The 13,728-nt window shown below is 48.3% G+C and overlaps 1 protein-coding gene across 5 annotated transcripts in view; it reads left to right on the forward strand.

Moving 5' to 3' along the window:
- The first annotated feature begins 1,364 nt into the window (after nucleotides 1-1,364).
- The window catches only part of COBL (cordon-bleu WH2 repeat protein), a 303,653-nt gene continuing 291,289 nt past the window's right edge, over nucleotides 1,365-13,728 (forward strand). For all 5 annotated transcript variants that reach the window (XM_059885790.1, XM_059885792.1, XM_024990960.2 and 2 more), the window contains exon 1: nucleotides 1,365-1,567. In XM_059885790.1, the coding sequence (XP_059741773.1) occupies nucleotides 1,527-1,567 (41 nt within the window). In that variant the 5' untranslated portion in view covers nucleotides 1,365-1,526. The remainder of the gene's footprint in view (nucleotides 1,568-13,728) is intronic.

The raw sequence follows: 13,728 nt of genomic DNA on the forward strand, positions 1-13,728 counted from the left end.
AAATTTTATCTATAATGAAAACATAAACAGCTATTTGTAAATACAAATATTTAAAATAAGCAAGCAACAAATCTATATTTAAAAATATATATTAAAAAGGTATGCTATCTACAAATAGATAAATTCTTAGAATAAAAATAACTCAGGGCATGCAGAGCAATACTAAGTCTGTATTTCGCACACAGTGCTCCTGGAGGGCTTGCCTGGGGAGGTGGCATCTGAGCAGGGACCACAGGGTGGAACTGGAAATGACACCGCAGAGCATCCCAGGCAGATGCCTGAGATGGACAGAATGGGAAGGCAGAGCTGCAGCATGGTGGGCTCTGAGGCTGTGCGCTCTGGGTGGGCGCCCAGGCCTGAGGACCTAAGGCCTTTCAAGTCCCAGCAAGGATTTCCCATTCTGTATCTAGACCGGTCTCTCCCCTTCCTTAAGGGGAAAGCTGGAGGGCAGCGGGAGGAAGGCTCAGGCAGGCCTCTGGATTCCTCATCCCAGTTTTAGACTCAAAGGAACGCCTCCTTTAACACCCAGCACAGCAGGCTCACTTACTCATATTTTATTCTAGTCCTTGGAACCCCACGGAAGAGTCATTTTTGTGAATCAGACTTTCGCACTAGCCCAGATCCCTTTTGTGGCTTTGGGTTAGAAGGAGTGTGGGGTGAAGCTCGGAAGATCTGGGGTCTCTGGCTGGCCTGCTCTGGGCCCCACGTGGGCTGCCTGTGCTGGCGTTTCTGCCCGCGGCCCCTCGAATCCATCACCGGCAGCGCGACCGCAGCACCTGTCTAACAACCCGAGCTCCCAGGAGCAAGGCTGGGCCGGCTCCAGGGCCCACAACTTCCAATACCTGACCCGGTGGAGCCCGAATTTGCCTTTCTCACAGGTTCCCAGGTGCGGCAGGTCAGGAAGGCACGTAGAGACCCACCGCACCAGTGCCGCTGCCCGGAAGGAGGTTCTGGGTTCCAGGGCGGCGAGGCTGACACCGCTCACTCTTAACGCTCCGACGTCCTCCCGTCGGTCCGCCCACCTCGTCCTGCCCGAAAGGCTGCCAGGTGCTGCCCCCTCCGCAGCTCCTCCCCGCCCCCGCGCGGCGCGCTCCCGGGACCCCCACGCGCCAGGAGACTAGTGCCCTCCCTCCCGGGAGCAGAGGCCCGGGGAAGCAGGCGGCGGCGAAGCGGGTATCTTCTCGGGCCCCGCTGGCGCCCGGCCCCCGCCCCGGAGGCGCGCCGCTGGCAGAGCCGGCCGCTCCGGAGGCGCGCGGCAGCGGGGGCGGTGCTCCCGGGGGCGCGGCGCACCTTGCTCCCGGCACCCCCGCCCCGCGTCGGCCCCTCCCCGCGGGCCCGCGCCCCCGCCTGCCTGGGTCTGTTCCAGCCCCTTCTGCCGTTCCGGCCGGGCGGCTGTCCTCCGCCGGCCCGCGACGGAGGACGATGGGTCAGCGCGGAAAAAGTGAATGAGGGCCGCGGCGGCGACTGCGAGCGCCTGACTCGCGGGGCCCGAGCGCCGCCCGCGCCCCGCCTCGCCCGCAGACTCCATGGACGCGTTGCGAGCCTCGGCGGCCAAGCCCCCGACCGGGTAAGCCGCCCCGGGCTCCCCTCGCCGCGGACGCCGGCGCCCGCGCGGCGTGCACTCGGGACGGGGCGCCCCTTTCGGGGCCGCGAGCCCGCGCCCGGCGGGGGAAGGGAGTTGTGTACTTTGTGCGCCCAGGTCGTTGCCCGGGGTAACAGTGTCAGCCCGCGGCCCCGGCGCTTTTCGCGTGTGTGCGTTTGTGTGCGCGCTCCTTTTGGGATTGTGCGCTCCCTTTTGGGGGTCCCCGCGGGCGGAGCCCCACGAACTTTCCCTGCCACCCGCGAGGGCTCCCCCTGCGGGAGGGGAGGAAGGCGGTGGAGACCCGGCCGGGCCCCCAGCCCTGTCGCTGACTTGCCCCTTGGGTGACTGTGTTCCAGTCTGTCATCCCGCCCCACCGTCCGCTCCTCCTCCCCCTAAAAGGAAGGGGAACAGGGTCCGAGCACCCAGAGGCGCCTAGGTGCCGCGGTCTCGGGAAGGCTGTGTACAGGGCATTGCCCTGGAGGTTTTCTGCTGCTCCCCTCCCTAGCTGACTTTTCGGGGCTCCTCGGTACAGGGCACTGGCAAGTGAACCGGGCCCGCCCCGGGGACCCCAGCATATCACTAAAGTGGGGGCTCCCATCCCTGCCTGCGCGGCCGATCCTCTTGCCCAAACCTTCGCGGGGTCTGTTTTACATCCCACAACTCGTGTGTGCGGATTACAGGTCAGGTTCGTATTCTATTCGCTGAAAGAGTAACTTCCGTAATACAAGAAAAATAACCCTGCTCTTTAACCACATCCCGAGCTGGAGTTTGAGCCGGGCAGGACCCCCGCCGGGCCCGGTGGCCTGCGCTCAGCGCTCAAGGGGTCGCGCGCTCGGCTTGCCGGGGCAGTGCGTCTCCGCGGGGCACACCCAGGACCTGTGAGCTGTCTCAAGGGCCTGGAGCGAATGTGTGATGAGTCCTGAGAATGGAATGAGTGCCTGGGGTGGGCCCTGCACCTGCTTACCAAAGGGGCCCACGTTCCACTCTAGCAACTGGTCTCCAGTGAGGCGGCTTTGGGGACAACTAATCTCTTTTCATTGCAGTGTGTCCCGTTGACTCATCCTGCCCGCGCGAACTCATAGGCTGCGGTGCTGCCCAAGTGCGCAAAAGGTTTTCAAAAACTGCCTTTTTCTTTCTTTTTTAACTCTGCCTTTAATGCCAGGAAAAAGTGAGCCAGGTTAGCAAATCAAATAATCCTGAAGCTGAGGAATGTTAAAAGGAACTTTGTTGTTTTTTGTTTTTTGGTTTGTTTTTTTGCTGTGCGCTTAGGGGCGGTTATGTAATTCCCTTTGAACAAACAAATCTCCCCCAAAGAAAAGAAATGTGGAAAGTCCTTTTTCATGGTAGTGGGCATCTCAAAATGACATCGAGAAATGTGAAACGGAATTGCTACTAATCTGTCTCCATTGGAGAGGTTATTTAATGAGTCTGTTTACGGAGACCGGAATCCTTTTGGCAAAACTATCTTATATTTGGAGAGGTCAGCAAACATTTAAGAGGTCAACAAACATTTAAGAGGTCAGCAAAATTGTATCCAAAAAGTACTTGTAAAATCCTTTAAAAGAATCTGATTGTAGAAGAAATGGGGATTCTAAACTTGGGACACTGTTTCCAGGGTGGTATTGTGTGAGCAGAAAGTCAGTCACCACCCCCCAACCCCGGCCGAGTCTGGTTGGTGGTGCTTTGCGGATTTCTGGCCTTCACGTCCAAGCCCCCCCGGCAGAGACTAGGGGCTTTTGCTGTGGATATGGTAACAAACCTGAGATTGTTATTCTTGATGCATTTGACTGTTTCGTCACACTCGCATGCAGAGCCTCCTATCGTATACAATTATTGTATCTTTTGTTTTAGTACGTTTTAGTGAACAGACGCCAACCAAATGCAGCATGCTTAAAATCAGAGGGCAGAAATGGTCTTGGGTTTTTTGTTTGTTTGTTTGTTTGTTTCTTTGAATGTTTTATATAATATGGGTGTATTGGTTGCCTATCAGAAAGGAAAGATACAGATGTGAAATTTCTGGCTTTGGTACATTATTGGTGGCGGTCAGCTTCTGTTGGTTCTTCACCAAAATTACCGTCTCCTCTGACCTGTTGCCTAAGAATAAGGCGATGCCTGCCACGTGCTCCATGCTCCAGGGAATGTTTTTCCTCTGATACTGCCATGATTGGTTATCTAATCCCACTTTCATTAAGCTATTACTTTTCCACACCATGGCAGATGACTGATGTGATGAATTTGTTGTCGTTCACTGAGACTGGCGCTTTGCCTTGTGTTATGTAGAAATGGGCTGGATGGGGGACAATGAATTAAGGACATGTCACCTTATAAAATAACGTGTATGACAGTCCTTGAGAATTACTGAAGGGCCAGAGACATTAGTGACTGTAAATTCACTGACTGTATGTCTGCCTAATTTATTAATACATAATTATTAGTTATTTTTGTTGAGAGCACAAGTATACATTTTATTTGGATTGGAATTTAGGTTTTTACTAGTAATTTCATTAAAACCATATCTTAGGGCTAACTTAATTTAAAACTGTTGGGGAAAAGTATTATTTTAGGAAAGAGGACATAGGCAAAAACTAACCAATCAGACCGTGTGACTTTTCAAGAATTTCAGACCTTAGTTGAGGTATACTAATTTATGGAATATTCTAGAATGCAAGTAAAGGTGAATTACCTTTGAGTAAGGTTTTAAAATATCTCCAAGTCCATTTAAGGCAAAGTTTTTTGGCTTACTTTTAGTTATCTGTTTGAGTGTTTGTGAGATCTACCCCAGTAGTTGAACCCACTCCAGTATTCTTATTTGAAAAATCTCATAAATAGGGGAGACTGGTGGGCTACAACCCATGGAGTCACAAAGACTCAGACGTGACTGAGCAACTGGGCATGCTTGCGTACACCCACATCCCAGTAGTTGGTTATGGACACAGGATTGAATTTCCCACTGGAGCTCATAGGAACAAGAGGCAGCATGTTGGTGAGTTTGGCAGGGTAGTAGTTAATTTTTTTCCCCTGTGGTGGAAATGCGTATTTCTGTAGGATAAAATAGTCTCCAGTGACATGAAATGTCTAAACAGCTGGTGCTTTTGCCCATTGGCTTCATTCAGGAGCGTGCTTGTGTAAATATCAGTGAAAGTTTGTGAGTCAGTTTCACCAGAATGTGTGCTCCCCGGAGACATAGCTGGTATTCCCTTCTCTGCATAAATTTGTCATTATTTAATCAAGTCATTAGAACATGAAATAATTTTAAAGATATTAATCGAAGTGGGTAACTTGAGCTTCTTGAGTCCTGTTGACACTGAACATACCGCTAAGTATGGGAGGCCTGCTACTCCTGACCGTGAACTTGGGTGGCCACCTTGGCTTTCTCTACCTTATCTCTTACGAGCATGCAAAGATAGTGAAATATTAGCAGGTGTGCTCTGTAAAAACATGTTTAGGTTTCTGGGCCTTTATTTATTTATTTTTTTAAGGTTTCTAGGCTTTTGGCTAACCTGTTAGAAAGTGTGTTTATATCCTTAAAAATGACAGTCTGACTGATTATTTGCTACATTAAAATTTTCCCATTCAATTTGAGCTGTTTTTTTAAGATGTTACTTCTGAGCCCTTCTTTAAGTCAGTAGTTCATTTAAGGACATCAAAACTCGTTCTTGTTTGATATAAAGTGGAGAGGAGATCTCAGAATTGTATTCTTTTGTAATAATAGTTTTTCTTAATATTTTTTAATACATTAGAGGAGTTGAATTCCCCTGTTACAATAGCAGGTAAGCTTAGAGCATTGTAATATTTCTCAGTGATTGTGTGATGGAGCTGAAGCTAATATGTGATTAAATTTGGTGTGAAGATGTTTGTACCAGGCACAGCAGCCTGTGGCTCCACCTCTTTCCCTCCCTGGCTGACTTTTCCTGGTGCCAGCGGATCAGATTATTATTAGGTAGGTCCAGGCGAGTGACACCCCCATGGGCATGCAGGTCTGGGTCTGGTGGCCTCTTTAATTTGGGACCTGGGACGTGAAGTGATAATTTGGGAACACCTAAAAGTGCTTCCATAATTATTAGGAAAGCAGTGATTGTGAGTTGTCTGCACACCGATGAGTAATTTATGTTTCTAGGCCTTTTGTGCTTTGCTATTAAGTTTAAATTTGTAATTGGTCATAAGTTTTAAAAGTGAGCAGAGATGTTTGACACCAAAGTAGTGTTTAGATTGAAATTGTGCAAATTTAAAACATAGGAACACTTGATTGTGATGTGGTGTATTTCCAGTACCCCTTTATTAGAGAATAAATAGAATTTAATTGTGGAGTCTGTGGATTGTATGTGTTGGATAATTTTATTTTATTTTATTTTATTTTGAGGATGAAACTCAAAAGCTTTTTAATTTTGTATATTTTAAGAAGAACTATAGTGTGAAAACTAAACTAGTTTCTAGATATTTTTCTAAAATTTTCACAGTTTATCTACTATATCACATTAAAAGCATATTTTTATTAGTATGCCATAGGAGGAAAAGGTTTCTGGTTTGATAATCATGAAGTTGTGTTTCTTTTTTTTTTTTTAAGAATTCTCATCTATCCTTTATTAATTTTTAACACTTTGCCTTATCATTCTTTAGTTCTGTCTTTCAGAAAGACCACAGGATATATTAATAGTTGTAAATTTTTTTTCAGTTACTTTATACTGTAACAGAACATAGATTTGGTATTTCATGATTCACTGAAGGTTTTCATATATCTTCATCTTTGTAATTTTTTCTCCAGTTACACTAGTTAATATTGATTTGTATTATTGACATATTGATACTATACCTTTTTACGATTTTATAATTTTCATTTAAGCGAATTCCACCCCCTCCACCTTATACCTTTGTTTTCTCACTTTCACCTTGTCACTGGAGTCTTCATCTTCCAGGACCACTTGCTGGCTTTCAGCACCTGAATTGATGACAGTGTCATCAACTTTACCACTTTTCCTTCATGTTTCCACAATTCTTTATTTTTTACTCCTCTCTCCCAGACGTAGTATTCAGGGTTTTTCTTGCTTGTACTTTATATGGTTTCATTTGCTTTTATACAAAGCTAATGATGGTAATTGTTTTCAAGACCTGATGATGTTGGTTCTTTTTTTTAAAATTGAGATATAATTGTTTTGCAATATTGTTAGTTTATGCTGTAAAATGAAGTGAATCAGCTATTGCTGTTGTTCAGTCGCTAAGTCGTGTCTGACTCTTTGTGACCCCGTGGACTACAGCATTCCAGGTTTCCCTGTCCTTCACTGTCTCCTGGAATTTGCTCAGATTCATATCCATTGAGTCGGTGATGCTATCTAACCATCTCATCCTCTGCCGCTCTCTTCTATTGCCTTCGGTCTTTCCCAGCATGAGCGTCTTTTGCAGTGATTTGGCTCTTCACATCAGGTAGCCAAAGTATTGGAGCTTCAGCAGCAGTCCTACAAAGGAATATTAAGTGCTTATTTCCTTGAGGATTGACTGGCTTGATCTCCTTGGGGTCCAAGGGGTTCTCAAGAGTCGTCTCCAGCACCACAATTCAAAGGCATCAATTCTTCAGCACTCAGCCTTTCTTATGGTCCAACTTTCACAACTGTACATGACTACTGGAAAAACCATAGCTTTGATTATATAGACCTTTATCAGCAAAGTGATGTCTTTGCTTTTTAATACCCTGTCTAGGTTTGTCATATGTATACATATATTCCCTCCCTCTTAGACTTCCTTCCCTCCCCCTCCATCCCACCCCTCTAGGTCCTCAGAGAGCACTGAGCTGAGCTCCTTGTGCTATAGAGCAGGTTCCTGCTAGCTGTCTGTTTTACACATGGTGATATATACATGTCAGTCCCAATCTCCCCTTTCAGCCCATGCCCTGCTTCCTCTTCTGTGTCCACAAATCCATTCTCAACTCTGTCTCTCTATTCCTGCCCAGCAAGTGGGCTCCTCTGTACCATTTTTATAGATTCCACATCTGTGTGTTAATATCTGATGTTTATCTTTCTCTTTATGATTTACTTCACTCTGGTAAGTCTCTAGGTTCATCCATGTCTCTACAAATGACCCAATTTTGTTCCTTTTTGTGTGTGTGCATATTCAGTCACTCAGTTGTGTCTGACTCTTTGCAATGCCATGGACTGTAGCCCCCCAGGCTCCTCTGTTCATGGAATTTCCCAGGCAACAGTACTGGAGTGGGTTGCCATTTCCTACTCCAGGGGAATCTTCCTGACCCAGGGATTGAACCCATGTCTCCTGCATTGACAGGCAGATTCTTTACCACTGAGCCAGCATTCCATTGTGTATATGTGCCACGTCTTCTTTATCTGTTCCTCTGTCTTTGGACACTTAAGGACCTGATGGTGTTTATTCTGAACTAGATTTTGCTGTGCACTCTCTTGGGTCTCCAGAAGCTGCTGTGTTTCCTCCTGCCTGTCTCAGGGACAGTCCCCCTCTTCAGGGACAAGGATGCTCCCTTCCCTAGCTGGGCAGATGCATTGCAGCCTGTAGGGTTTATGCTCACTTCTCTTGGTCTCCTAATTAGCTGCTAAGCTGTTGCTTGCCAGGACCATGTCTTCTACAGGTTAAGGTCAATTAGAATAAATTTCACAGCCAAAAACATTTCTATTTTAAAAAAGAAAAAGCTTGTCAAGCAACAACTAAGACATATTTTACTGCACTCCATTTGATGAACCGTGTTCCCAGACCACAGATGCTTTTGGGGACTTTTGCAGCTCCAGTCCCCACCTCCACCAAACCAAGCGGAGGTCTCTTTTTAAGAGACACTGATCACTTTCAAAAGATCATTGAAGTCCTTATCCTTTTCCCCCAAAACTGACAAGGACTCCCAAAGGTGAGCCAGATAACCAGGAATCCTGCTTCATCACTCTTTCTTCTTCTTTCTCACCACATTACCCAGGATCCCAGACAAGGGATATTGACTTCCAGACCCTCTCCCCTCCTTCAGATAGGGGACAGCAGGCTGTTTTCCTCTGTGGACACACGTGGACACATGGATGTGCTTGAACCCTTGCTGGGCCAGGCAGGGATCTTTCCCTAATCCAGAATTCCCTGTGCTTGGCCATTAATCCAATTTGACTTTCTTCATCAAAGGCAGACAGGCAGGCTTAGTGGAAAGAATACAGGCTCAGGAATCGGGAAACTTGGGTCCAGGTGTCAGATGTGCAGCATTAAAGTGGCCTCTGAGTTGAGCCCACAGTCCCGTCCTGGAGTGGCTCCTGCCTCTTTCCCGGCTCAGCGGAACGCCGTGAGGATGAAGATGCTCTGTGTCTGTGTCCTGTCTGCAGCCACTGAAACGTGAGACTGAATCTTTGACTTTCTTCCGTTTTCATTCATTTAACTGTCAGCAGCCAGGTACGGTCAGTGGCGCCCTCGTGGGCATGCAGGTCCAGCATCTCCTTTCGCACTGTCCCCTTGTCCTTCCTGAACCGCAGGGCACCCTGCTCTCTCAGGCTTCCTCTCTCCCCAGGGCCTGCGACATTTCTTCTTTCTCAGGTAGCTCCTGCTTCCTCCCCTAGGTGTAGCTGGGGGCTCCATTGACAGCCATTGAGATCCCTCATCTCATCTCAGATAATGAGCCCTGACCTTCACCTCTCGTGGTTGTGCTGATTCCCCTGCTGGAAACCCTTGTGTGAGGTTAGGGTTTCCCATTACGTATCTCTGATCTGCAGACTTCCGAGCTCCTGGGAGGCAAGGGTGCTACCTTGTGATAAATTGTGTCATAACTTTATGGCACAGGATTTTTGTTGCTGCTTTTGTTCAGTAACTAAGTTGTGTCTGACTCTTTGTGACCCCATGGACTACAGCACACTAGGCTTCCTTGTCCTTCGTTATCTCCCAGAGTTTGCTCAAATTCATGTCCACTGAGTTGGTGATGCCATCCAACTAACTCATCCTCTACCTCCCTCTTCTCCTTTTGCCTTTCATCTTCCCCAGCATCAGGGTTTTTTTCCAGTGAGTTGACTCTTCACATCAACTGGCCAAAGTATTGGAGCTTCAGCTTCAGCCTCAGTCCTTCCAATGAATATTCAGAGTTGATTTCCTTTAGAATTGACTGGCTTGACCTCCATGCAGTCCAAGGGACTCTCAAGAGTCTTCTCCAGCACCATAATTCAAAAGCATCAGTTCTTCAGCACTCAGCGTTCTTTATGTTCCAACTCTTACATCTGTATGTGACTACTGGAAAAACCATGAAAGTGAAAGTGAAAGTCACTCAATCACGTCCGACTCTTTGCGACCCCATGGACTCGTCCATGAAATTCTCCAGGCCAGGATACTGGTGTGGGTAGCCTTTCCCTTCTCCAGAGGATCTTTGCAACCCAGGTATCAAACCCAGGTCTCCCACATTGCAAGTGGATTCTTTACCAGCTGAGCCACAAGGGAAGCCCAAGAACACTGGAGTGGATAGCCTATTCCTTCTCCAGGGGATCTCCCCGATGCAGGAATCAAACCAGGGTCTCCCACATTGTAGGTGGATTCTTTACCACCTGAGCTATCAGAGAAATCCATAGCTTTGACTAAATGGACCTTTATCAGCAAAGTGATGTCTTTGCTTTTTAACATGCTGTCTAGGTTTGTCACAGCTTTTCCTCTAAGGATCACGTGTGTTAATCTCATGGCTGCGGTCGCTGTTTGCAGTGAGTTTGGAGCACAGGTGCAGGACGCACAGCTGGAATGCAGAAAGTGAGGCTGCATCCCCCTGGAGGATGTTGGATGGACTCAAGATTCACGTGATCTCTGAAACCATAGGAACAGAAGTGTTCCCAGAAATTCTAGGTCCTTCTTTTTAAAGACTGACTTTTTAAAAACTTTCTGCTTCATCTTATTTTTGCCAGACTGCAGGACATCAGAAAGATCAGTCATCGCTAACCTGTATAGCCACCCTGCTCTGACTGGGCTTGTGGGCTGTGCCGTCCTGTTCTTTGCAGACTTCGGAGGTATTGGATGTCTGATTTTGAGAAACTAAAGTGACTGTATTAGACGATGCAAAGTGATGGCAGCTGAGAGATGAAGTCATCTTCTCTCTCTCTCTCCTGTGAAAATCCAGTTCTGCAAGCAGGTGTTGAGGTGTGCTGTGATCTGAATGTCTGTGTCTCTCCCAACTTAACATGTTCAAATCCTAACCTTCAAGCTGACAGTATTAGGAGGTGGGCTCCTGGAGGTGTTAGGACATGAGGGTGGGCCCGGGCCCTCCCTATTGGGATCAGTGCCCTTATGAAGGACACCCCGAGAGCTCCCTTTGACCCTTCTAACTCATGGAGATAGGGGGAGAAAGAAATCTGCGACCTGGAAGAGGTCTCCAGACCACACCAGCACCCAGCCTTGGCCTTAAGGCCTCCAGAACTGCGAGCAGTACATGCCTGTTGCGTATAAGCCACCTAGTCTGTGGTGTTTTGGAAAAGCAGCCTGAACAGGCTAAGACGAGGTGCTAAGTCCAAGGGCACCCGCTTCTTTACATCTGGTGGCTCTGCCGTGGCCCGTGTGTGGCCCCCGTCTGCTCCGGCCCTGCCGACTGTGGGAGGAGGCGGGGGACCTGCCCTTTATTTTGAGGGTCTGATCCTCAAGTTGCACATCCCTTTGCTCATGTCTATGACCCAGTCTTTTTTTAATCATTGTAAAATTTATATGACATGCTGTCTCTACAGCTCAGTAGCATTAAGTACAGTCCCATTCTTGTGCAGCAGTCACCATTCATTTCCAGAACTGTTTTCTTCCCAAGCTGAAACTCTGTATCCAGTCAGTCCCCACCCCTCTGCCCCCAGCTCCTAGCGCCTACCATCCTACTTCTGTCTGGGTGAATTTGACTTCAGGGACTTCAGAAAGGTAGAATCTTGAAGTGTTCGTCTTTCTGTAACTGGCTTATGTCGCTTAGCAGAATGTCCTGGTCATAGCAGGAGTGCAATTTCCTTCCTTTTTTAAGGCTGGATATGTGTTCACCGCCTTTGGTTTGTTCACTCATCTGTCCAGGGACACTTTTGCCTCCGCTGTTGGCTGCTGTGAGTGATGCTTCTCTGGAGGTCCCTGCTCTGACTGCTTTTCTGAGTTTGCCCTGGGGTGGGATAACTGGATTCTATGTTGAACTCTCTCGGGGTCACCACCCCGCTTTCCACAGCAGCGACTCTCTTCACCATTACAGCCAGCAGTGCCTGAGGGCTCCCGTTTCTGCATCCTCCCCACCGGCCTTGTCTTTATCACCCTCTCCTTTCCAGTCATGGAAGACGAGGCGACAGGACCAGGGAGCTGCCTGGGGTCCTTGCTTGAGCACATCTGACCCTCCGTGGGGACTGGAAGGAGCTGCGGTGAAAGTAATCAGACAGGCCAGGTGGCCCTGCCCCTCCTCCTCTGGGATTCCAGGGGCCCTGATTTCTTTAGACCAGGGACCCTGGAAGCCCCGTGGCCTCTGCTGGAAACGCATCCTCAGTTTGCTCTGAGCTCACTCGCAGCAGTGGCGCAGGGCTCCTCCGTGGCGCAGCTCTGGGCCTGTGACAGCCCGCCCTGGGCCACGGGCAGTGCTGGGCAGCAGTGACGCCTCCCCCAGACCTCCAGGAGAAACCCATGCACGCGCCTGGCTCTGACCCTGCCTCACCTTTGTCTGGAACAGATCAGGGGGCCAGCAGTTTACTTTTTATGATGTCTCTGTTCCTGCCATGCACGTCCTGTCCGCTTTGGTTTGTTAAGAATGGGCACCAGCCTGGAGAGGTGGAAGGGAGGAAGATTTCCAAACCCGGCCCATGGTGTGGCCGCAGCAGGAGAATCTGGGCTCCTGCCTGGGTGGGGGGTTGGCCGGATTGGTGAGAAGAGCAGCAGAAAGGGTGAGAGATCCTTGCCAGGCTTTTGTCTCAGCATCTGTGCTCCACGCAGCCTTGGGTTCATGGAGTGGACCAGATGTATTGACCCTTCAGAAATGTGGAAATGGCTTGAAGCCTTAAATGCTTAGGTAGTAAACTGAGGTTAGGAGACTGGGGAAAATGGGCTGTGAGTGTGCATGTATGTGTGAGCACATGGGACATGACGTTTAAGCTCACTTCTAGCCCTGGGCAAAGCAGCAGACTCCCAAATCAGATCCTGGCAGTTTTCACAAACCTGATGGTTAGGGAGTTGAATTTAAAAATAGCTAGGGTGGGAGTGATACAGCAGAAGAGGAGGCTTGTGTTCCTGAGGCTAACTCTTGAGACTTAAATACAGTTGCGTTGAGTAGAGCCCTATTAATTAAGAGCAGAATCCACTAATGTTCAATAAACAAACCATTAGGTTGGAAAGAGACTGATTCGGTGTAGCCAGAATGTAGACATTTGCCACTGAGAGCAGCTCCCTGCCAAGACTCCCTATCCATCTGCCCATTTGGACGCCCGTCTGTCTTGCCGCCTGTAATTATCATGTGGAACTGGCTTGGAGTAGAACTGAGAACTGTCTCCCTCTGACGCTCCGTCTAAACCACTTCTTACTAAGACATCCCAGGGGCTTACGGTGTCTGGGCAGCATCACACAGAGGAAGAGTGAACTGCAGAGCTGTCAGCCACACCAGATCACCCCCCTGGATTTAAAACGTGGCCGTTGCCAGCGGGGAGGTGCTGGGGGAGGGAGGGGTTGGGAGTTTGGGATTAGTAAGTGCCAACTCTTAGATAGAGGATGTATAAACAACAAGATCTTACTGTGTAGCACAGGAAACTATACTCAATACCCGTGATAAACCATAAGGGAAAAGAATATGAAAAAGATATGTGTATAAACGTGTGTATTTATATGTATGTTAATATATACACTTTGCTGTGTAGCGGAAATTAACATTGGAGAAGGAAATGGCAACCCACTCCAGTATTCTTGCCTGGAGAATCCCAGGGACAGGGGAGCCTGGTGGGCTGCCATCTATGGGGTCGCACAGAGTCAGACACAACTGAAGCGACTTAGCAGCAGTAGCAGCAGCAGTAAATTAGCTATATTTCAATAAAAGCCAAAGAGTTTTAAAAAAGGGTTCCTGGGGATCCTGAAGCTGAGTGTCTCTAATGCCCCACTCATCACTCCCCATCCTCAGATCTCTTTGCTTGGTTAACATGCTGGGATCCACAGATGAAGAGTATGTCCTAAATGAGGTTAGGTGAAGGATTTTATCACCTTCGGAAAAG

Source organism: Bos taurus, chromosome 4 (assembly GCF_002263795.3).
Source record: "Bos taurus isolate L1 Dominette 01449 registration number 42190680 breed Hereford chromosome 4, ARS-UCD2.0, whole genome shotgun sequence".
NCBI classification, from domain to species: domain Eukaryota; kingdom Metazoa; phylum Chordata; class Mammalia; order Artiodactyla; family Bovidae; genus Bos; species Bos taurus.